Source organism: Scardinius erythrophthalmus (assembly GCF_964197995.2).
Source record: "Scardinius erythrophthalmus genome assembly, chromosome: 14".
Taxonomy (NCBI): Eukaryota; Metazoa; Chordata; class Actinopteri; order Cypriniformes; family Leuciscidae; genus Scardinius; species Scardinius erythrophthalmus.
Window position 1 is genome coordinate 35,895,863 of NC_138234.1, and position 23,688 is coordinate 35,919,550.

A 23,688-nucleotide genomic window follows, 5' to 3' on the forward strand; every position below is an offset into this window, starting at 1 on the left:
TTTATAGACAGTTTCCATGAGTTTAAGATAAATCTTGTCATCTTCCAATTGGAGTTGGCAGTTTGCTAAGTTTCAAATAGCCTAATTATATAACAATAAGCATAATCTATACATAAGCAGCAGCTCATCATCTGGCGCACTCTGTCCAAATTCACACACTCTTTTTCATTCACTCACTCACTTTCATTAACTTCAAGTGAATATAGAGTATAGTGCTTCTCAGGATGCCTCCCTCATCAAACACACCCAATTCAAGTCTTGCAGTCTGCACTAACGAGCTGATGAGTTAAATCAGGTGTGTGATGAGGGAGACTGTAAAGTTGTGCAGTGGTGTGTCGTCCCCAGGACAGGTTTGTATCCGTGGACTAATGTAGGCAATAGTGCACGAGGGTATAGGGGGGCGATTTGCAACTCATTAGGCTACTTTTTTCAGCGAACTAGACAATATGTCATGCATGCATCTCACCTTATCACACATATGGAAGCAAAATGCCAGGGTCTATTGATGATGCACAAATATATGAGATACTGCACCACAAGTAGCCTATAAATTATGCCACTTTAGACTCAACAATGTTTAAAGTTCTAAATTAAAGCACACCAACTTCTCTTGCCCTCTCTGGTTATCTTTTTCCGTGACACTGGGCACAAGCTCAGTTTAACCTCACCCACAGCCCGAGGTCTATCTGGGCTGAGGCCCGCAGAACCCATTAGACCACAGAGAGGGCCTGGAGGTCAGAGATAAACCGGTTTCAGAGACGGTGAGCATTCAAACAATTGTACAATGTGTATTATAAAAAGCGCTATATAAATAAATGTGAGTGACTTGACTTGACATTCTCAGTAGTATGTCAGATGTGTTGACTGGAACGTTTCCATGTCACTTTTTTTTTTACATTTCACCTTTCATTCTCTTGAGGTAATAGGCTATCTGTTATGTTTCAGTTTAAATTGATGTTGTTGTTTTTATTCCACTTGTTTTCGCCCTATATGTTCTTCATCCGTCACTGACCTCGTTCCCAAACGGATGTCCTCCAAAAACAGTGAGCCTACAGTTATTTACGAACGGCTCGCGAATCGTTTCGACCGAATCTTTCGAAAGAACGACTCGTTCGCGAGTGTCCTGAACTGGAAACGGAGCCCGTGATTCAGCGCCTGCTATCGGCCGAGGTCAGATCGCATATGCTCCACATTCCCCTCTGAATCTGAAGCGAAGCTCCGCCTCTGACCATCGCAAATCTGTGTGTGTGAGAGATGAGCAGGAGCAGAAAAAGCCGTCCTGATAAGTGAGGTCCAGAAGCGTCCCAGTCCAGTCGAGTGTCGGTTCGATGATGGCCGCGGCTGTGGAGAGAGGAGGGGTCCGGGCCGCCTTCATGAGCCCGGGTGTCGGTGCCCCCGCTCCCGCACCCGCACCCGCGGCGCCCGGGGGATCAGCCATGGCCGGAGCTCTGGGCTCGGGCTCGGGCTCGGGCTCGGGCTCGGGTGCGGCGGGTTCGGCTCCCATCATGCCCGTGCCCATGAATTTGTTTGCAACGTGGGAGATTGACCGCTCATCTCCGAGCTGCGTTCCGAGGTACATCAAACCTAACGCTATTATTGTTGATGTGTGTGAATAATAAACCTTCAGTGTTTATTCATTTGTCCGGTTGCATGCTTTTCTGTGCATGCAACATGGGCTTTAACTCGCGCATGTAACGTTGAGGTCAAAACAAAACTCGTGCATTCAGTGTTGTGATGCTGGTGGATATATGAACACATGGAAACACGAGTATGTTCATTTTGAAGGACATTTATAGACATGCCAAGTGTCTGTAGACAGAAATCATCAATAGTTGTGACCGGATTAATGCGCTTGTTTGGTAAAGCAGGTCATAAACAAATCATGTGTGTGTGATGCTGAAAAACCATTTGGAAAATGTTAGTGTTTCTATAGGCACATTCCTTTGTGTTTAGTTTGTTTTACACACATACAATAACATGTTTTGGGTGTCATATAAACACACCCACTAAAGTTAAAGCATTGCAAATCGAAGCCTGTGATTAACAACTACATAATCATTGTTGGATTTCAATATCAGTCTTCTGATAGATGCTGTCAACATGCCGTTTTGTTATAGTGCATTAATATCATGTAATAGCAACTTTACACACATTTACTGAAAAATCTTCTTGTTTTGGATTGAAAATGAGGATCAGCATTTTTTTATGTTTTTTAAAGCGCATGTTAATTGCGTGGAGGCTTTATAAGTCTGGAGCAATCGGTGGGCTCAAAAGCCCTTTTGTGTTCATTACAGTAAATCAATGCAAATTTGAGCTTGTAGTGGCCATGATGAATGTCATTTGTTTGCAACAACATGCATATTCTGCATGATTTTAAGAATGACATCAGCATCAGGTTATAAAGGCTTTTTAACATTTATAAATGCTGTGTTGAACTGGCACAAAAGTGCGGCACGTTTTTGTGAAAGCAAATCCTTCCATATAATGTCGCTGAAAGACGAATAGTGAAGGAGTTGATCAGCTCTACGTGTATTTGCACTGTGTATGTTCATATAGACCTCTATATGGTGTAATAAAATGACTTTTAATGTGCTCATCATCCCAATATTTATCCCAAGAATTATCAATACGTTATTCCATTTCCCCCTTATCACTTTTTCTCACAAATGCGATCTTACAATTTGGACTTTATAACTCACAATTAAGTCATACATGCTTAATATAAACTCGCAATTCATTTGGCAATTGGCAGTTCATATTATATCTTGCAATTCTGACTTTTTTTCTCAGAATTGTGAGATATAAACTTGCAATTGCCAGTTATAAAGTCCAAATTGCGAGATATAAAGTTGAAATTACATTTTAAATTTTTTATTTCGTGGCGGAAAAAAGCTTCCATGTTTAACAAGAATAATAACTGAGGAAATAGAAACAAATGTGATGGGTCACACTGGAACTTTTGGGAACGCTCCTTTTTACCTTTAAATTATAAGGACAAATAAATAAGTAAACAAATCAAAAAAATCAAAGGACATTCATACAGTACTTTTTACACATTGAATATAGCTTAAAATGCTAAGCTACATTTCACTGTAAAGTAATTAAAAGTAATTAATACTTTGCTCTTTGTATTTTTTTTTTTTTTACAATATTTTACAGTATTTATATAATAGGATAAAGTATATTGTACTCCCATATGAATTTGTATAATCGCATTCGTACATTTTCAGCTTTAGGAGTGGACCTTCATGCTCAGTTTTACTGATGAATGGAAAGCTCATTGGATTCTCAAGCATTGTAAAGCATAAACAAGCACATCCCGGCTCTGTTGTTTTCTACAACTGTCAGATCAAATCTTAACACAAAACAGCACGATAAAACAGAGTTCATACTTTAGGAATCTAAAACAAAATGCATTTAATGGAACATCAGATTCACTAAATATGGCAGTTTACACATATAAATATACAGTACATATATGCACAATGTCAACATATATACAGTACATGTACTTACAGTGTACTTACCCAAGAAAGCACTGGTAATATAAGGTAACTACATGGGTTAAGGTTTAGTGGTAGGTTCAGGGTTAGTACCTAACCCAGTTACTGTAATAGGACGTAGTATACGTGGGGAACAGGACTGTAAAATAAAGTGCTACCTAAATTCTGGTCATGGATGCTGTATTTGTCAATACAATTGTCACTTGTGTTTGCAATGTATCACACAATGTTTGGTTCAGTATGTCGCAAGTGGGATTGTTCCACCTTTCTGTTGTTGTTTTTGGATGACGGGCTCAGTACAGCGAGTGACTTGCGTATCACGCTCCACAGAGAGCAGCGGGAACTGGTGGGACTAGATTAATCAGCTCGGCCCAGATGTGTCTCGATTGCGTCGGTGATGAGAACGGAGCCGTGTCTCGCGTTGGGACTCGCGGGCGTCCCTCAAGGACCTGGACTTCAGTGGTTCACAGCTCAAGAGTCGTCATCTCAAAGAAAGGCCACGTGAATATCACTGAAATGCCAAAGCTTTTTCTGCTCTGCTTCACACAGCATGATGGCTGGATGTCCTGAGTCTCTCTTAGACCCATTGGGCTTGGGAATCAAGAATCTGTTCTGTCCTTTTCCAATTTCCCAGTTCCGTTAGTGGATAATTGTACTAAAATGTTCAGTGCTTTCAGTCGTGACTTGCATCACAATGGCTACGTTTACATGCAACCAAATAATCTAAAAAATGCTGGGTTGTTTTAACCCAATTTTAGGTCAAATATGAACAAACTCAAACATTGGGTTAAAAATTTTATAAAAAAATGTAACCCAATGGCTGGCTTTGTCCATATTTGACCCACATTTGGGTTAAAACAACCCAGCATGTTTTAGAGTGTAGTCATCGGATTAGTGGCTCAATCGGACTCAAAATTCTTCATGTAAACACCGTAATCGATCCGATTGAGCTCGATCCCAATAAAATTTCGATCGGATTGAAAGGGTTGGTTTATTCCTTTTCTAATCCGATCCAGAGGACATGTAAACACTTGATTGGATTGAAAACCGAAACTGGGGTCGGTTTCACAAAGATAGACTTTGACTGTGGCTTAGATATAGTAGATAGTCAGACTTCAGATAGACATCTAAACCAGACCGTTGCACAACGCACTTAAGACTCTGACTATCTTAAGTAGGACTACACTGCAATGCATTCTGGGTAAATTAAGACACTTTTCAAAACAAAAAACATGGTGGAACGAGTAAACGCAGTAAGTTTACCCCAGCGGAAAATTTGTGTTTGTTGGAGGAGTATAACAGTTACAAGGACATTTTACTTGGGAAATTTAGCGGAGAATGTAGTAACAACAAGAAATGTTTAAATTATGAGCCATTTTCCCTTTGTTTTCCCTGTTTGTAATGTAAAGCCCCTTTCACACAGCGCATTGAACCCGGGAAATTGCCGGCAAATTGCCGGAACGCCTTCTGTGTGAACGCAAACACGACCCGGGTTTAATGCCGGGATCGATGCCGGGTTGGGGACCTAGTAACATTGCCGTGTTCAGTCCCGGAACGCGCGCTGTGTGAACAAAAGCCGTAATAATGCCGTGTCGTAGTGATGACGCTGAAGCCGGGATCGTTCGCCAGCTGTGAAACGGTACGAAATGCGCAATTTTATGATCGAATCAGAGAAATAAATGCACAAGCGTGGTTTCTCGAGAGAGAAATCGCAGCTCATAAGCAAACTGAAGACGCTGCTGAGACATTACAAGTCACATCGATGTCACGTGTCTTTCCGGGACATACACGGGTTGTGTGTGAACGCGCTCTCTGATTCCGGCAAATCACTGGCAGTGTGAATGAACCAAAATCAAATGAACCCGGGTCAAATCCCGGGTCACTTTATCCGTGTATTTTCCGGAATCTCTGTGTGAAAGGGGCTTAACTGATTGTTACTGCTGGTTGCCAAGGTAACATAGAGTCTTAGACCTAAGTTAGTCTGGGTGTCTAATTTTTTTGGTCTAAATTAAGTCAGTCTTTATTTTTGTGAAACAGTCTAACTTGCATTAGACTGTTAATTTTAGACTTGTCTAACACTATAGAGCGGTCTAAAATAGCTTTGTGAAACCGGACTGCGCATGTGCAATGACGTTGAAATAGCGTTCATGTAAACACTCGGAATGAATATGTAAACAGCCATTGTTGGGTGTTTCGTGAGGTAGTTTCCATCATCCAGTGCTATAGCTGTCCTATAGGTATTGACAAGGGCCACTCGAAGCGATGTAGCCTATAGATCGTTCCCCTCCTTCCTCTTGTCCTTGCGAAGACAAACGAGTGTAAAGCCATCCAGGCATAGATCAGCCCGCAGTAATTAAACATGCGGCTCCCATCAGTTCACGCAGCCGATGGCGTGTCAATTATTCATGCTCCTTCATTGGGCCTTAATTGCTGTGGGACTCCGTGTAGGGTCATTATTTCTGATGAAACGCCAGCTGATGTCGGCAGGGTACATGATGTTGTCCTTTCCCAGAGATCCATGTGGTGGAAACACACGCATCGCTGTACCTCTTGAAAGCCATTGGTTTCCGTCGCTCGAGGATCCCTCAGGAAATGAGCCGCACTGTTCCCGACCTCCTTTTCTGTTTTAAAAACACTGATACGCACTGAGAGGACTTCAGGGCGTCAGTAAATGTCTGCAGAAATGACCTCACATTGAATGTCAGTAGGGTCTGAAATATCAAAATATGCTTTATTCAAACAAGTTATCTTTAAAAATACTTACTTTACAAAGAATTCCCAACGTAAATAAAGTGCCAAAATGAAAATGTCCGTATTATTTACTCACTTTGAGGCCATCCGAGATGCATATGACTTTCTTTCCTTGGCCGAAGAGAAATTAAGGGTTTGGAGGAAAACTTTCCAGGATTTTTCTCCATCTACTAAGTGAATGGTGTTCAACATAGTCCATATTTGTGAGCCCAAAATCCATATTTAAGCAGATGCAAATCTCCACACGACAAATAAGGGTCTTCTCTAGTGTAACCATCAGTCATCTGCAGTAAATAATCAGGACATTTTCTATTTTGGGTGAACTATTCCTTTAAATTGCGTATAATAACTTGACAGATTTATTTAAACATACATAAATAATTAACAAGTTATGTAAAAAAGCTCCTCTTGAGTTCTTTTTCCAGCTAATTAACAAACTTCAATCATTGAACATCTTTAACTATCTGTTTGAATTGTTTTTCTGTGGTTATTGGATTGCATTTATTTTGGCCTCAGAAAAGACTGTCATTAAAACTTAGCACATTATAATTGGGAAGAACCATTAATTGAACCAACAACCAATTCTGTACAGTTCCTATCCTGTAGTGAATGTGCATAAGTGGCTGTGGATGTTCACTTGAAAAACAAATGTAAAAGCAGTGGGCTTGTTGGTTTTTTCACTCCATTATCGTAGACCTGAAGGAACTCATTGGGTTCAAAGCTGTGATTAACTGTATAGTTTCTCGATATCGGACGATTTGATGTGTTTTCTCAGTACTCTTTTAAAGAGGTCATCTTCAGCATTTGTCAGCCCAATGGGAGGCATTTTAATGAATTTTGGAGCGCCGCTGGAGTCCGGTGTGTGGTTTTGCGGTTCTCTTCCTGTAGTAGAGCAGGGATCACTGGATACTGGTGTTGTTTCTGAGGAGTTTTCTTCCTGGCATTTTCTGTCCTGGAACTGAGATGAAACAAAAACCGGCATTCATATCTAGAAATGATCTGTATCTATGATATCATTAACAATGCCCTGCTGAAGTAAGGGAGACATACTACACTGAAATAAAGATTATAGGAGTATTTCAAAATAGCATTTCAGTCTTTCTTCTTCCGAATTTCATGTTAAATTCAGTATTACTTTCTGTTTCTTTGTAATTATTTGTGAAATTGAATTTCTGAGTGAAAAAAAGTAAATCCAACATAATACCAAACCTGTATATGGTTTAGCATCACATATGTATTTTAATTTTAATTGTAAAATACTGTCAAATCATGGCAACTTTCGATATAAGTTTAAGCGTGTTATTGAATATGGCAATGTTAATGTATTTGGTCTAGACGGTATGGACTGCTACTGCTAATAGATACACAGACACGCTGCTGTGAACATGTAAGATCTGCTGCTGTTGCATGAATATACAGTAATCCTGTATCAGATCCAGGCAGGTGGAGCTGGGGAAGAGGAGGGGTTCAGAGGAACTGATACTGCAGGACTAGCCCACAGCAAACACTGAACCAGACTATTTAAATGTTCAGCCAGCGATCTCATTGGCTGCATCCAAAATGGTATTCTTCCCTACTTTATAGTGTGCCAAAAATAGTAGGCTATGTGATAAAAGAAGTATGTCTGAATTCACAGGACTCATAAAAGAGCAGCCGGATGACCTACTTCTTCCAGTGAGATTCTGAAGTGTGTATATGATGGACACTTTACTGTCCCATGAGGCCACGGGAGAGGATTTATGAATGACAGTGAAGCGACGCAGCTGACGCTCGTAGATCACATGATAATGACAACATGACGGATGTAGTACGTCCAGATTGAAATAGTATTTGCAACTTCAAAACAAAAAAAATGATTGAATACAGGCACCAATATGCCATCTTGTAATCCCTGAAAGATATTTGTATGGTGAATTTCCTGCAAGAACAGTTTTTACTGTGAATTTAAAGGGATATTTCCTAAATGCAGCATGACTCCTGTGCCAAACATATGTGGGTGGGTGGCTTCCAGGACATTGCTATGTGTTTGCTAGATGTTCTGAAAGTTTTAGTGCGTTACTGTGTGGTTGCTGGGTGTTTTCTGGGGTATTATTTGTGACATCATCAACTTTCTGGGTGGTTTTAGGGCATTGCTACATTGTTGCTCGGGTGATCAGGGTAATTATGGGAGATCTGGATGATGGCAGCGTCAGAACATCAACGTCATGGCCGTAGCCAGCTATGAGGTCACCGAGGTCCGGACCTCGGTCATTTTTTTATATTCAAAAATAAAATTTCAAGCTCTCTGAATGATTAATTAGCCTTTTAAACCGCGTCATATGTGTGTTTGCAATTTATGTCGCTGCGAGAAGGTAGATCAGTGAACGGGGCTTGAGAGCGTGTTGTGAGCATAGACTGTAAAAAATGCGGCAGAGCGCTTTATGTCACTTTATTATAATTTATAAATAAAGCGCAAAAGAAACTACAAGCATGATGCAACAGCATCGTAGTTGATGTCAATTTGAAAGTCATGAAATGACCAAAAAGTGCCAATAAACTTTTTTTTCTTTTACATTTCCGATAATGGCGCGTATAATTTGCACTAAGTGCCTGTCTTTTTAGCAAAAAAGGCATCCACAACTAAATAGCTACAGTTGCACGGGTCGTTGGGCGTGCGTGAGGTGCTTGAAACTAAGTAGCTTTTGACGCGTTCGACTCGAGTTCGAATCCGCCTTTTGCCGAACTCGCTCTTCTCCCTCTTCTCCCTTTTCCCAATACACATGAGATGTAAAATGTATAGCCTAACATAAAGGTCTCTAGCGTTATATTTTGCCAACGAACTAATATCGAAACCGTGATATGGTTTTGTGCTTTATAAAACAGCACAAGACTTTAAGTATCCTATATAGGCATTATGTTTGTGCTGCGTGATTTAAAGAAAAGTGCGCACTTTGCTCACGCGATCAAAGGGTTTATTTCTTGCAAGTGAAGACATTAGGACAAAAGTATTGTAATTTTCCTATAGTGTAATGTAAAATATACTTTTGAAATATTCATTTTCATTTATTAGGCTATATGGATTTTATGTCATAGGAATAATTATAGAAATCATTATTATATTATTATACTAATTGTTTGGCATACTAAAACACCAGTTATAATGTAATGTAGACTGAAACTCCATATCATAACTAAAAAATAAGTTTGAGCCCCCTTTAATGTCCAGGTACAAGTCAATGTTTTTTATTTGTGCACAGTTCATGGGTTGAAGCCCGTTGAAGCTCTTAATTTTGAGCTCTCAAAGAGCACCAGATTGATGCATTTAACCTTAAAATGTACAAAATTTTCTTGCGGGGGAGCATGCCCCCGAACCCCCCTAGAGGGACAGAGGTTTACCCAACATAGTTTTACAAAATCCTATATGGGAAAGATCGATCATTTATGAACTTTACTCCAGCATAGTACAACAAAGTTCCTTTTAAGTCAGTAAACTAAAACTCTTAATGCAAAATTAAAATGTCCTTGGACAAACTATACATTAGGCCTGCCTAAGGGGGGGCCTACAAGACATTGATTGTGCCCAGGGGCCTCTGAATTCTTAATCCGGCCCTGCACCTCACCTCGGACCTCACTAATTTTCAAACCCTGGTTACGGCCTTGATCAACGTGTAGACGAATAGTGCAGAATGTGAAAATGAAAGCATGAATCAGAAAGATGCATGAAGGCTGTTCGGGGGCAGCAAGTGTGTGTGTGCATTCGTAGGGTCGGGTGTTTTCATGTTTGCATTGCATGCAGAGATTGTGGCTCTTGTGGTATGCACTCTCTTCCTCCTATTGTTCTTCCTGTATTATATATGTGTGTGCATGAAGGCATAGTATGTATATACTCTACCGTACAAAAGTGTTTTTTTTTTTCTTTTTTAAGAAGACTTTTATGCAGCAAGGATGCATTACATTGATCAAAAGTGACAGATATTCGCACATTCAATACACATTCAGACCCAGTTACCAGCTTAAGCAGGATTTTCTTCAGCCGGGAAGACATTTCCTTCAGGAAGAAATGACGACTGCACTAATCTCTCCCACCTACTTTCCTTTCATCTCGTCCTCTCTCTTCCTCTATCCGAATCACTAGCACAGGTTTCTCTCTCTGGCTCTACTCCTCCACAAATGGAAAATTACCCATGGCACCCCAGGGCAGCGCTGAGATTTGAGGCGACCAATAGCAGTGCAGCGAGAACGATGGTCCCGAACCGTGATCTTCTGCTGTAAAGTTACAGATAACGCACATGTGGAGTGAAGAAACCCTTTCTGCTCCTGTGCGGATCAGCTGCTGTACTACGATACGTTTTATAATTAGCGTTGATTATGTACGAGGGGCAGAATTGATGCTACAAACAGCTCTAAAAATACACAATATTGAAAAGATTTTTGATAGTCCTACACTAAATACAAAATTCCTGTTCAAATATAGTCATAGGGAAGATAGATGGTGTGTTTTATAAACATATGAGCGTTTTTATTTACACCTTTTAGTGTATTTTATCATTCGTTATTAAGGCACGTTGTGAGAATGTGTGTGTGTGTGTGTGTAAGAAGTGTTTCCTCTTCAGGAAAGAGCTCCATGCTGCCGCTTCCTGTGACTGTTCAGTCCATCCCAGCCTTTTATGTAGTTCATGTATTTATTCATACGCAGTAATTAGGCCAGTGATGTTAATGTGTGAGATTTAGCACCTAACAGAAGATTATACTCTTATTCATGAACAACACGTCTGAACAATAAAAACAGAATGCAAACGCTGAATTTTCAGCATCATTACTCCAGTCTTGTCACATGATCCTTCAGAAATCATTCTAATATACTGATATTTAGTGTATAATATTATTTTTCTATTTGTTGATTGTTTGTTCTGGATAGTTTCTTATTGTTCTTCAGGCAAAAATAATAATGATTGTACATAATAATAATTATAATGATAGTATTAATAATAATAGTAATAATAATACACAGCAAGTCCAGATCCAAATGCAATAATAATGCACAATAATAATAATTGTATTTAATATGAATGTTATTATTATTATTATTATTATTATTATTATTATTTGTCCACACATCTGTCACAGTTATGTTTAGTTCTATTTAGTTTAATAGTGTTTTGGATCTGTTTTCCCTGTTCTCGTTTGCCTGTGTTCCTAGTTAGTCTTCTAGGTTGTTAATTTACTCCCACTGTTCTGTTTTCCCTTGATTGCTCCCTTATATATATATATATATATATATGCCTTCAGTTCATTCAGCTCTTGGCCCAGTACAGTTGCAGTTATTGGGACGTGGTTGTGATTTATGTTTACTCCCTGTGATTCTCCTTGTTATCATGCGCTTCATTAAAGTCACTCACACCTGACAGAACACTGGACCAAAGAAAGTGAAAATATGGACTTGCCGGCCGTCCCATGAGCAGGAATCCCTTGAGGACCTCACCAGAGGACATTAACAACTGGCGTCTAACAATCTTCCCAGGTCGGTCCTGGTGAGTATTCAATCTGACCAGCCTGAACGAGCACACAAAGGCATGCTTGCCCCGTGTTGGTCCTCTGGGGACAGTTTGTGTAGTGGGTCCCCATTCACCATCTGCCCTGCTGAGGAGGACGTCACCTGCCCCACTCCGGACCCAGAGCCCAGCCCACGCCTCTCACGGACAAGACACCAGAGCCCATCCCAATGAGCCTGCCGAGATGAAGTCTGACCAGGTGTGGGAACCGGTTACATCGTCGGTGCCCGTGGGGCTGCTCGTGGAGTTCATGGGTTTTAGAAGAAAGCCCGTCCCACACTCCCGCCATTGAGGGCGAGCTGCAGCTGGCTTCTGCACATTTTTATGAGGATTTGAAAGTGGATCTTTCCAAGAAACTCCAGTCTCCGCTAGTCCCGCCCAGCTCAAAGTCTCCTGTGTCTCCAGAGATCCCACCCAGCCTCCCTCTCCTGCCTCTTCCTCCAAAGCCAGCCAGTCCTTGGGCCCCACTTCCGCTGGTTCCCTTAAGCTCCTTGTCTCCTCCTTTGCTCCATTATGCTGCATGGATATGCCTTGGATCTTCCAGTCACCAGCTCCACCTTGGCAAGAGGATCCCCAGGCTCCGCCTCCAGCCGCCGAGCTCATCACTCCACCTCGGCTTGTCAACCTGCCGGCTCCACCTTGGCTCCTCTCTCACTTGGCTCCACCTGGGAACATCATCCTTACGGCTCCACCGGGCTCCTTCGTCTCGCTGGCTTTGCCTTGGTTAGACGTTGATTTTCCTGCTTCACAGACATCCAGGCATTCATCTGCACTTCATCCCTCCACCTCGTGTGCTCCCTCCGGCTCCACCTTGGCTCCTCCCTCACTTGGCTCCCCCTGGGACCATCATCCTTATGGCTCCACTAGAACCCCTCGTCCCTCCGGCTTTGCCTTGGTTAGACGTTGCTCTCCCTGCATCACAGACATCCAGGCATTCATCTGCACTTCATCCCTCCACCCTTTGTGCTCCCTCCAGCTCCGCCTTGGTCCTCAGTCCCACTGGCTCCACCTCAGTGTTCTGGCACCCTGGCTCCACCTCGGACGCTTGTTGCTGCGGCTCTGCCTCGGTCTCCTGATCCTTCGGTGTCGTTCGATCTCATTGGCTCTTCGGCTCCACCTGGGTCTCCATCGGCTCCATCTGCCGTCCCTCTGGGTCCGCCTGCCAAGTCTCCACCATGGCTCCTCCCTCCCTCGACTCCACCGGGCCTTCGTCCCGGCTGTACTCTGGGTCCCCGACCCCGTCCTCCTCAGTTGGATTGTTAAAAAACGACCCCTGGACATCCGCTTTGGATAACGTGAGGGTTCGTTTGTGAGAGAGAAATTAATAGCTGTACCCACAACAGCACTTTTGTGCAAGGCGTAATTATTTACAGTACTGAAGTACAGTATATATATACAGTTTAAACACCAGAACCCCCGAAAACATGTCAAAGAAACAAATGAGGACACAAATTTGTAGAATGACATGGGTATTACACTGGTATTACGTGGTTTATGAGGACATTTCCCGAGCCATCACAATTAAAATGGCTTAAAAACATACTAAACATGTTTTATTAAAAATGTTTAAATGCAGAATGTTTTCTGTAGGGTAGGGTTAGTGTTAGGGGACAGAATATACAGTTTGTACAGTATAAAAACCATTAGGTCTATGGAATGTCCTCATAATGATAGGTGCACCAACATGCGAGTGAGTGAGAGTGTATATGTGTGTGTATCCGCACGCAACGGAGATCAAGACAGAGCAATGCTTCAGATACCGTCAGACAGACACATGAGATGAGTCAACACCATCTGTGTCACAACACACAAATATATGTGTGTGGGCGAGAGAGAAAGAGCCATACACACACGTACTGTCATTCAGCATCTCAGACTAAAGAGCAATTCAGCTGAGATGAAAGAGGAAGCTGTATGGATTTGGGATTTCGTGTCATCTGGGACTGGGATAAACACACAGAGATTAGAGTATGTGAGAGCAGACATTCAACCCGTGCCATTGTTCTGAGCAAGTGGGGTGTAAGTGATGTGCATTAAACACATGCACACACACACAATGCAGTTGATCAATAAGAGATTAACAGGACTGTTTTTCCTGCATTTTGTCCCCCTTGTTCATTCCAGGATGTTGTTGATGTTTCTATAATGACCATTATGAATATATATAAAAATAAATAAATACCGTGACAGGGCTGTCATTTGCATCGGCAGTGTTTTGGAGCGAGTTTAGCTGCATATTTGTACATGATTTACGTTGATTCCACATGGCTTGCTTTAGTAGCAGGTGTCTTTCAACAGGTGACGGGACTGAATTTCTTTCATTTTTGCATTGTTAGCATTCACTGAGTGCAAATAGCATATTTTCTTAGCAACTATATTCAATTTATTCTAAGGGAAAATAGCGATAGATTCTATGTACACTGTGAAAATAGCTGTATTTTCTTTGCAATAACTGTAAAGAGTAGTTAGTTCGGCAAAACGTGATTGTCTCTGGCCCAATCAGACGTCAGTGGGCGGAGTTAGTATAAATAGAAGCTATTTACACTAACTCCGCCCACTGACGTCTGATTGGGCCAACAAAGCGGGTTATTTGCATTTATTGTAAATAGACACTCCGGAAGACAAAACTAGACCAAAGTGCACTATTTGTGGCAAGAATGATCAAATCTTAAGTCTTTGAACCATTTCAACCAAGAATCAAGAATTCAACTGAAGCAAACTGTAAATGTGCAGTCACATCAGGCAAAAATGATCCGATGTCAATAGTGTTTGTATGAAGCACAGCTCACACTAAAGTCATTTTCACACCAAGCAGCTTTTTGTTGGTAAACATGCCAGAACCATGTGACCAACTTTAACCCGTTGAGGAATCTGTGTGGTGAAATCTTTCACAATTTACGCGCAAAAACGATTGTAATGACTGGATTTCGGCCAATGAAAATATGAATGAATGAATGAATGAATGACTGAAAAATCAAGTGCTATCAAAATTCACTGGTATTTGCAATATACGAAAGAAAGAAGAATCATGAAAGTATTGTATTGACATGCTCTTTAGGACACTTATATGTGTCCGATATATGTGAACACTGAAAAGTGTGAGTATAGTTCATTTGTGTGTCCTTTTGTGATTCATTTGATTTGTGCAATATCCCAAAGTCACCATGAAACCAAAATTGACAATTCCTGTTTTTATGGAATATTGGAGTGTTTATTATAAATGATTGATCGGTGCACATCATTATTTTTTTTTAAATTCATGTTCCTGGTAATCTTGAATCAGAATAACTTCCTCTTGCAGCATCTCTTCTCTGATGACGAGGGCGGGGCTATAACCTGTCAATCACATGAGATCAGCCAATAGCAAACCACAACCATCCAATCAATTCCCCACAGACAAAATCAAGCCCCGCCCACATTTGTACTCATTCATAAGGCCGTTTCACTCAGATATACGTCACAATAGGGAAGAAAAGACGAGCTTAAATCCCTTAAGTCATGCTGACTTTTTATCCCTTAAATAAGTCACTTGCAGCTGGTTAACTTTTCTGGGATTTATAGTTTAATAAAAATCATCTCCATGGTCATGATGGATTTGATGTATAATTGCGAACAGCCTTTGTTTTGTTTATAATTTCTTCAGAGATATTTTAGGTCAACAAGACATATTTGGAAACTATGTTTTGTTTATATGGTTTGTTTCTTTTCCCATGCACTGTACACACAGGCGAGAGAAAGAGTTATATCCGGTTTGAGTCAGATCCCGTCTGCAGGGTGTCAAACCTGTGTCCCAAAGTCAGCAGAGAAAGGGGCACAAGCACAAACCTGCCCTCAAAGTGATGGCAAAATAATGCTGCGGTCTGCTGAGTCAACCCATGTGTGTGCGCTTCAGAGAAGTAGAGCAGGGCAGCCGGGCTCTTCTGTTGTGCTGGTGACGCAGCCGGTTTGCATATCGCTGTGTGTGTGATGCTAATAAGATGCTTGAAACGCTTCCTCATCGTATGGTGATGAACTATACCGTACTGGAAGAGCAATGTGGGATTTGTCTTGCAAATCTTGCAGTTTTTCATTAAAATGTTAGAGCCTGACCTCTGAATGAGCGGGGGTTTTCAAGATGGTGTCCATTATGCAAACGCTGCAGGTTGTTGTTCATTGTTCTTGAGATGTTGCAGTTGAGAGACAATCACGAGGCTTTGATATCGACCTCTCAAAGGAGAACAGAAGAGGTGTTTACGCGTTAAAGTGCTTTACAAGCAGGACAAGGATCTATGGGGGATGTTTGTGTAATAATAGGAATAGAAAAATTAACTCATTTACGCACCAAAATTCATATTCCATTGTGGAATACTAAATAAAGAATTAAACATATACAGGCCCGATATATATGCGAAATCGAAGAACAAACTGGTGTGACGTCATTTCGAACAAAATCAGACCAAATCGAAGTTTGTTTGGAGTTCGTTCATTCGTTCGCTACCCCAGTACACAATACGTTGGACAATGAAAGAAGTCAAACATTATTTACATATTTTCAAACAGCCTTTCAGATTTTTGTATTCACTTGTGGTGTTTGTCAAACAACACCAAATACAAGAGTACGGAGTCGAGAGAACAGGTTTCGAACTGATTGTCGTTTAGCAAAATAGTCTGTTCGTGAGCGCCAACAAGCTGAAGTTTAATGCAACAGCAGCAGCTGACATGTGACCAAAAGAACAAATCTTATTGGTTGGCCAGATTTCTAAAAGAAATTAGCATATTGATGCCATGTGAATGTTGAAAAAAACAACTGTTTGTTCAAATTACGTTTATCACACCGAATTTTCATACCAAACATTCATCTATTAAATTATAAAATGTCAATTGACAAAAAAAAAAGCACCTTGAAAGTTTCATAAAATTCATTCACTATATTCCAGGTCGTCTGAAGACTTTCAAGGCATGCTTTGTTTTTTTTATATATTTCTGTTTTTATATTCCAGTGCGAGGTTACAACAAATCTCTTAAATTGCATTTTGTGGTGGCTGGCTGTGTCATTTTATTATTAGAATATAAACAACAGAAATTGAGTTGGTTTTGTCTGTGAATAGGATGATTTAGTATTCAGGACGTCCCAGCGTCGGGTTCTAACGGAGGTCATTGATTGGCCCCGGTCACTATGGGTGTTGGTCTCATGTGCTTCTGTCCTGCTAATGTGATTTCCTTTAGTGGTACAGCCCAAGGCTGCTCTAAAAATCACTGTTGATTAGAGCCATTCACTCATTTTGGGAAAAGACACTGACCTTGAGTTGCTGGTTGAAGGTCAGTTCTGGTGTCATGGTGTTCAGAAGGGTTCATTAAAGAGATATGAGCCACAAAACCAAACCAGCCAGCAACGAGGTGGATCACAAAATTACAAACTAGGATTTGAAGCAAAAATGTACTGTATTTGAAAAATCGGATGAAAAGACAAAGGTACAAGACAGCTTTAATGAGGGAATGAACTACAATCCCATGTAGCATCGTAAATGATATATATTCAAAGATAAAAATGATGGATAAAAATAAATAAATCTATTGATTTGAAGAAACAGCATATTATGTTTAGTACAAAAGTGGATATTGGCGTGATTTGCTTGTTTCGTTTTCCTGATTGGTGGAGGCTGTTTTGCAGAATCATGGGTAATGTAGTTTTTCACCAGGAATTCCACTGTTAAACATGACCATTTAAAAATAAATAAGTTGAAATAATAAGGGCTGATGGTGTCCACAAATACATATGCCATTGATGAATCTCGTAGTTTACATTAGATCTGTCTTAAAGTAAGTTCTAGTAAAAAATCGATTCTCCTATATGGAGAAAATTAGTGGGATTTAATTCCAGAAACCAAATGTTTTTAGAGAACATCACGATGGTCAAGTGGGAGAAGTCAGAACTTTTATTAAATTCCAATTTGCATTTGCAAGTTTGACAAAAAAAGAAATGTTTTAAGTTAGATTTTTCTCTACTTGTACAAACTTGACTAACGCTCAAATTGATATGGTAAAACCAACACCATCGTTACTGTTCGTATCACTGTGTATCAAGTGCTGAGGAAGATCCACAGCTGAAATTCAGATATGGTAATGGCCGTTTAGTTTCTGACATGCTCTGTAAGTGGTCAACCAATCACAACAGACTGAGCCATCTGACCAATCAGAGCAGAGTAGACCAATCACAACAGACTGAGTCATCTGACCAATCAGAGCAGAGTAGACCAATCAAGTCAAGTCAAGTCAAGTCAAGTTTATTTATATAGCGCTTTTCACAACACAGGTTGTATCAAAGCAGCTTCACAGTAATAAATTAGAACAATACATCAATGTTTGTTTCTAGTGGAACGTCTACGTTTGGTAATGCTGATCAATAGTATCGTTGATTGATTAATTCAATTAAATATCCCCAAATATCCCCAACTGAGCAAGCCAAAGGCAACAGTGGCAAGGAACCGAAAAACTCCATCAGGTGACCGAATGGAGAAAAAAAAACCTTGGGAGAACCCGGGCTCAGTCGGGGGCCAGTTCTCCTCTGGCGTTTATGAACTAGAGGTCGGATTTAACTGTAGGATTAAAAGTATTATATGAATGCCTGGCTGAAGAGATGCGTCTTTAATCTAGTTTTAAACTGGGAGAGTGAGTCTGAGCAACGAACAGTATCAGGAAGACTATTCCAGAGTTTTGGTGCTAAATGTGAAAATGCTCTCCCTCCTTTGGTGGACCTAGGTATCCTAGGTATGACCAAAAGCCTCGAATTTAGTGACCTTAAAGAGCGCGATGGATTATAGGGCGATAGAAGATCCGTTAAATAGACTGGAGCTAAGCCGTTTAGGGCTTTATAAGTCAGTAGCAATACCTTGTAATTAATACGGGACTTTATAGGTAACCAATGTAGAGATGATAAAATCGGTGTTATATGATCATATTTTCTTGATCTAGTTAGAACTCTAGCGGCGGCATTTTGGACTAACTGTAGCTTGTTTATTGAGGATGCAGGACAACCGGCTAATAACGCATTACAGTAATCTAGTCTCGAGGTCATGAATGCATGAACTAACTTTTCTGCATCAGAAACAGATAGCATATTACGTAGCTTAGCAATGTTTCTAAGGTGGAAAAAGGCTGTTCTTGTAACATATGAAATATGATTTTCAAAAGACAGGTTGCAGTCTAATATAACACCCAGGTCTTTTACTGTAGAGGATGAAGTAACAGGACATCCTACTATGTTAAAGTTGTATTGTGAGAGGTTTTGTGGGTGGTTTTTTGAACCGATAAGTAGTACCTCTGTCTTGTCTGGATTTAATAAAAGAAAATTATGCGTCATCCTTTCTTTTATATCTTTAACACACTCTGTCAATTTGGATAATTTAGCGTTTTCATCTGGCCGTGATGAAATATAGATTTGAGTGTCATCAGCATAACAATGGAAACTAATTCCATGTTTCCTTATAATATTTCCAAGTGGCAGCATATATATTGAGAATAATAGAGGGCCTAACACAGATCCCTGCGGCACTCCATAGTTTACTGGAGTTATGATAGATTTTTCTCCATTTAAATAAACAAAATGGTAGCGGTCAGATAAATACGATCTAAACCAGCTTAATGCTTGTCCTTGAACACCAGTATAATTTTGTAGTCGATCTAAGAGTATTGTATGATCTATAGTATCGAACGCAGCACTAAGATCAAGTAAAACTAATATTGAGATACAACCTTGGTCAGAAGCTAAAAGTAAATCATTTGTGATTTTAACGAGCGCAGTTTCAGTGCTATGATGCGGCCTGAACCCAGACTGAAACTTTTCATAGGTGTCATTTTCTTGTAAGAAAGAGCCCAGTTGAGCGGACACAACTTTTTCTAGTATTTTAGACATAAAAGGTAGATTTGAAATGGGTCTATAATTTACTAGATTCACAACAATCACAACAGACTGGGCCATCTGACCAATCAGAGCAGAGTAGACCAATCACAACAGACTGAGTCATCTGACCAATCAGAGAAGAGTAGACCAATCACAACAGACTGGGCCATCTGACCAATCAGAGCAGAGTAGACCAATCACAACAGACTGGGTCATCTGACCAATCAGAGCAGAGTAGACCAATCACAACAGACTGGATAATCTGACCAATCAGAGCAGAGTAGACCAATCACAACAGACTGGGTCATCTGACCAATCAGAGCAGAGTAGACCAATCACAACAGACTGGGTCATCTGACCAATCAGAGCAGAGTAGACCAATCACAACAGACTGGATAATCTGACCAATCAGAGCAGAGTAGACCAATCACAACAGACTGGGTCATCTGACCAATCAGAGCAGAGTAGACCAATCACAACAGACTGGATAATCTGACCAATCAGAGCAGAGTAGACCAATCACAACAGACTGGGTCATCTGACCAATCAGAGCAGAGTAGACCAATCACAACAGACTGGATAATCTGACCAATCAGAGCAGAGTAGACCAATCACAACAGACTGGATAATCTGACCAATCAGAGCAGAGTAGACCAATCACAACAGACTGGATAATCTGACCAATCAGAGCAGAGTAGACCAATCCCAACAGACTGGGTCATCTGACCAATCAGAGCAGAGTAGACCAATCACAACAGACTGGATAATCTGACCAATCAGAGCAGAGTAGACCAATCACAACAGACTGAGTCATCTGACCAATCAGAGCAGAGTAGACCAATCACAACAGAATGGGCCATCTGACCAATCAGAGCAGAGTAGATCAATCACAACCGACTGGGCCGTCTGACCAATCAGAGCAGAGTAGACCAATCACAACAGACTAAGCCATCTGACCAATTAGAGCAGAGTAGACCAATCACAACAGACTGGGCCATCTGACCAATCAGAGCAGGGTAGACCAATCACAACAGACTGAGCCATCTTACCAATCAGATAAGAGTAGACCAATCACAACAGACTGGGCCATCTGACCAATCAGAGCAGAGTAGACCAATCACAACAGACTGAGTCATCTGACCAATCAGAGCAGAGTAGACCAATCACAACAGAATGGGCCATCTGACCAATCAGAGCAGAGTAGACCAATCACAACAGACTGAGCCATCTTACCAATCAGATAAGAGTAGACCAATCACAACAGACTGAGTCATCTGACCAATCAGAGCAGAGTAGACCAATCACAACAGAATGGGCCATCTGACCAATCAGAGCAGAGTAGATCAATCACAACCGACTGGGCCGTCTGACCAATCAGAGCAGAGTAGACCAATCACAACAGACTAAGCCATCTGACCAATCAGAGCAGAGTAGACCAATCACAACACACTGGATCATCTGACCAATCAGAGCAGAGTAGACCAATCACAACAGACTGAGCCATCTTACCAATCAGATAAGAGTAGACCAATCACAACAGACTGGGCCATCTGACCAATCAGAGCAGAGTAGACCAATCACAACAGACTGAGCCATCTGACCAATCAGATAAGAGTAGACCAATCACAACTGACTGGGCCATCTGACCAATCAGAGCAGAGTAGATCAATCACAACCGACTGGGCCGTCTGACCAATCAGACCAGAGTAGACCAATCACAACACACTGGGCCATCTGACCAATCAGATAAGAGTAGACCAATCACAACAGACTGGGCCATCTGACCAATCAGAGCAGAGTAGACCAATCACAACAGACTGGATCATCTGACCAATCAGAGCAGGCTCTCTGAAAATAGGGGTTTAGAGAAACCGAATCCTTTTTGGGTACCATTTTATACTGCATTGCATTCTGCAATTTTGACTTGCCATAAATTTGTTTATAATATTTGTACATTTTGCTAACATTATTTGTTTGCTTTAGCAGGTTCTATGAGGTTATGAACAATTTACACAGAAAATAATTTGCTCATGTTTCATAAATGAGACTCTTCGTCTTTTAAAATAATACCTTGCGCCTGCAATACATTCTGTATAACCTCCAGCCCACACTTTGCGATTACATAATTCATATCCTGTGGCATAACGCGCACAAACAAAGGAACAAGGTGTTTTTGATGGCAGATATAGATTTGTGTTTGTAGTCGTGAATGCACGTCGATCTGTATTTTAACATGCATGACCTAAAGGTGTGCAGAGATTACGCTCATAATCAGGGTCTTAAACACACACACACACACACACTCATCCCTCTGGAAAACAGGCTTTGTTGTTTGCCGAACAGATTGTTGGTCAGGTACAGAATAATACTGTTTTAAGACAGCCATTTATCATGACGGATTTACAATCACAACAGCCTCCACGTCTGACATGCACAATCCTCTGTTGACTGAGGGAAAACACACACACACACACACACACACACACACACACACACACACACACACACACACACACACACACACACACACACACACAGTGTGTTATAACACTCTCCTGACGGAAAGGCAGTGTGTGGTGTCTGGCCCCGTAAGCCTCTTACAGTCGGGGAATCATCATCAAGAGTCTGAGTCCAGATTAGCTCGTCCTCCCCGAACGCAGAAAGCTAAACCCGGGTCGCCAACGCCTCCATATTCACGACCTTTGACCCCCGCGACCCGCAGTATACCGCATAACCTTGAGGATTTACTGTTTCACATAAATAATATATGATAGAATATATAGCATTATGGTGAAGTGGAGTTTTTTAATAGATAAAGATACTACTAATAAAAAATAATATTGCATAAAGAAATATAAGTTTGTTTTCAGGTCCATTTTTGACAATTCTCTCTAAAATTCCCATAAAACATATTTGTACGTTTTTGTAATGCTATTATTTGGATATTATACTCAGGTTCTATTTTTTTTACTCCATTTTAGTAAAATGCTGCAATACATTTTTTTTTTTAATAAAATAATAAATGAAAGGCCTTACAACATCTTCGTTCAAAAGTTTGAGGTCAGTAAGTAAAAAAAAAAAGGCATTAATACTTTTATTCAATAACGAAAAGCTACAGTAACTTCTATACTAAATAAATACTGTTCTTTTGAATTTTCTATTCATCAAATAATCCTGAATGTACAAAAATATGAATCAGCTCAACTGTTTTCAACATTGATAATAATCATAAATGTTTCTTGAGCATAAAATCATCATATTAGACTGATTTCTGAAGGATCATGTGACACTAAAGACTGGAGTAATGATGCTGAAAATCACAGGAATAAATGACACTTTATATATTCACATAGAAAACAGCTGATTTAAATTATATTAATATTTCACAGTATTGCTGTTCTTACTGTATTTTTGATGAATGCAGCCTTGGATGTTTTGGTCATTTCTGTGTGCATGTGTATAACAGTAAATGAGAGAGTGTGTGCGGTGCTGATCATATCCGTGTTTTATTTCCTTTACAACAGATGTTTATGTAAATGAGATGCAAATGATGAGAAGCCTTTTAAGGTCAGAGGTCACATTTCAGATTAAAACTCGCATTCAAAGCGCTACAATCTGAAAGGTCAGAGATTATGCATTCAAAAGTTCATTCTTACCTCAGAGTCATTTACATAGATGATTACGTTTGCCTGATGTCTTATTTTTACGATATTCAAAACGCCAGATATTGAACTTCTTATTTAAAGAGACACTAACACAGTTTTTTCGTGTTTCAAGTCTGTGAAGGGGTGTTGTCCTGAGGAGATGCTGGATCAGCAGTGGTCGGGATCTTATGTAAGACTGACACTGGATCCTGAGAGACGGAGCCAGAACAGTGAATGCGCCTCTGTTTGTGTTTTTTCCCATGATCTCCGGCTAGGAATGTGCGGGCCGTTCCAGGGCCTTTCAGTGGCCAGCGCTGAATAGCTGCAGTTTGAGCTGACCCGGCAGAAACGCTTCTGTTCTCCGTCAGAGCCGTGAATGA

General features: G+C 40.7%; 1 protein-coding gene across 1 annotated transcript in view; it reads left to right on the plus strand.

Annotated features, from left to right (window-relative positions):
* Positions 1-343: 343 nt before the first annotated feature.
* LOC308702244 (phosphofurin acidic cluster sorting protein 2) overlaps positions 344-23,688 on the plus strand; it is a 76,160-nt gene continuing 52,815 nt past the window's right edge. Inside the window, exons 1-2 of the mRNA XM_081384926.1 lie at positions 344-761; positions 1,045-1,573. Of these exons, the coding sequence (XP_081241052.1) occupies positions 1,329-1,573 (245 nt within the window). The 5' untranslated portion in view covers positions 344-761; positions 1,045-1,328. The remainder of the gene's footprint in view (positions 762-1,044; positions 1,574-23,688) is intronic.